The sequence below is a fragment of the Galeopterus variegatus genome, unplaced genomic scaffold (genome assembly GCF_000696425.1).
Source record: "Galeopterus variegatus unplaced genomic scaffold, G_variegatus-3.0.2 Scaffold4403, whole genome shotgun sequence".
NCBI classification, from domain to species: Eukaryota; Metazoa; Chordata; class Mammalia; order Dermoptera; family Cynocephalidae; genus Galeopterus; species Galeopterus variegatus.
The window spans coordinates 151,770-152,664 of record NW_007730514.1 but is presented as its reverse complement, the minus strand read 5'-3'; the positions used below and the strand labels follow the sequence as shown (position 1 = coordinate 152,664).

The window sequence follows — 895 nt, the reverse complement described above, 5'->3', positions numbered from 1 at the left end:
GTGGGATAATCATCAGGGAGTAGAAAGTCTCTGAAGTGGAGAGGACACTTAAAAAGAAATTCATGGGGGTGTGAAGGTGATGGTCAGTGCAGATAATAATCACAATGACCACATTGCCCTTCAGTGTTAGGATGTACAGGGTGAGAAAGACCACAAAGAGTGTCCCCTGATGTTCTCGAAAACTGGAGAAATCCTGGAAAACAAACTCTCTTATCTCTGTGTGGTTGGCTCTCTTCATGGAGTATCTCAGATCTGAAAGATAAAGAGAAGGTCAACACCACCTCTTAGCACCAGAAGCTGCCCTGACCTGGAGCAAAGATGCAATACAGCACAGACCAGTTCAAAACTCGATGAACTAAGTTTCTTCTTCAGGGACATGGCAGTCTACGTCCTTGGACCAGAAATACAGATACCCCAAATTTGAGCAACATTATTTAAAGTTTGATGTAAAACTTAAAAAAAAAAGTTGATGTACTTTTCAAGTACACCTAGGCTATTTTAAAAAATGAACACCTATGGTCCATGAAGATGATATCAAAAATTTCTTAAAACTAACTTTTCTTTAAACATAACCACATTCCCAGATCATTTAGTGTGATTAAATTAGAAATTTTCACAAATAATGGGAACTTGACAAATTGCAAATGTTTGATAATCTAAGCCACAGTTCAAAGAGAACTAAACAATAATAAAAGAATCACATGTACAATGCCTTTAGAACATCATTAGAGGGAAATTTATAGTTTAAATGGCTTTTTTTTGTTAGAAGAGGGTGAAAATTAATGAGTTGGGCATCTATCCTAAATAGTTAGAAAAATAAGACCAAAAAGAAAGTAGAAGAAAAATAAAAAACTAATAGATGATGGAACAGATGCTAATAACATTTTTAAAAGGA

The 895-nt window shown here is 35.2% G+C and overlaps 1 protein-coding gene across 1 annotated transcript in view; it reads right to left on the bottom strand.

The window, feature by feature from the left end:
* The window catches only part of LOC103603024 (olfactory receptor 10J1-like), a 1,810-nt gene extending 1,572 nt beyond the window's left edge, over window positions 1-238 (bottom strand). Inside the window, 1 exon segment of the mRNA XM_008587492.1 lies at window positions 62-238. Within this exon segment, the coding sequence (XP_008585714.1) occupies window positions 62-238 (177 nt within the window).
* Window positions 239-895: the final 657 nt, after the last annotated feature.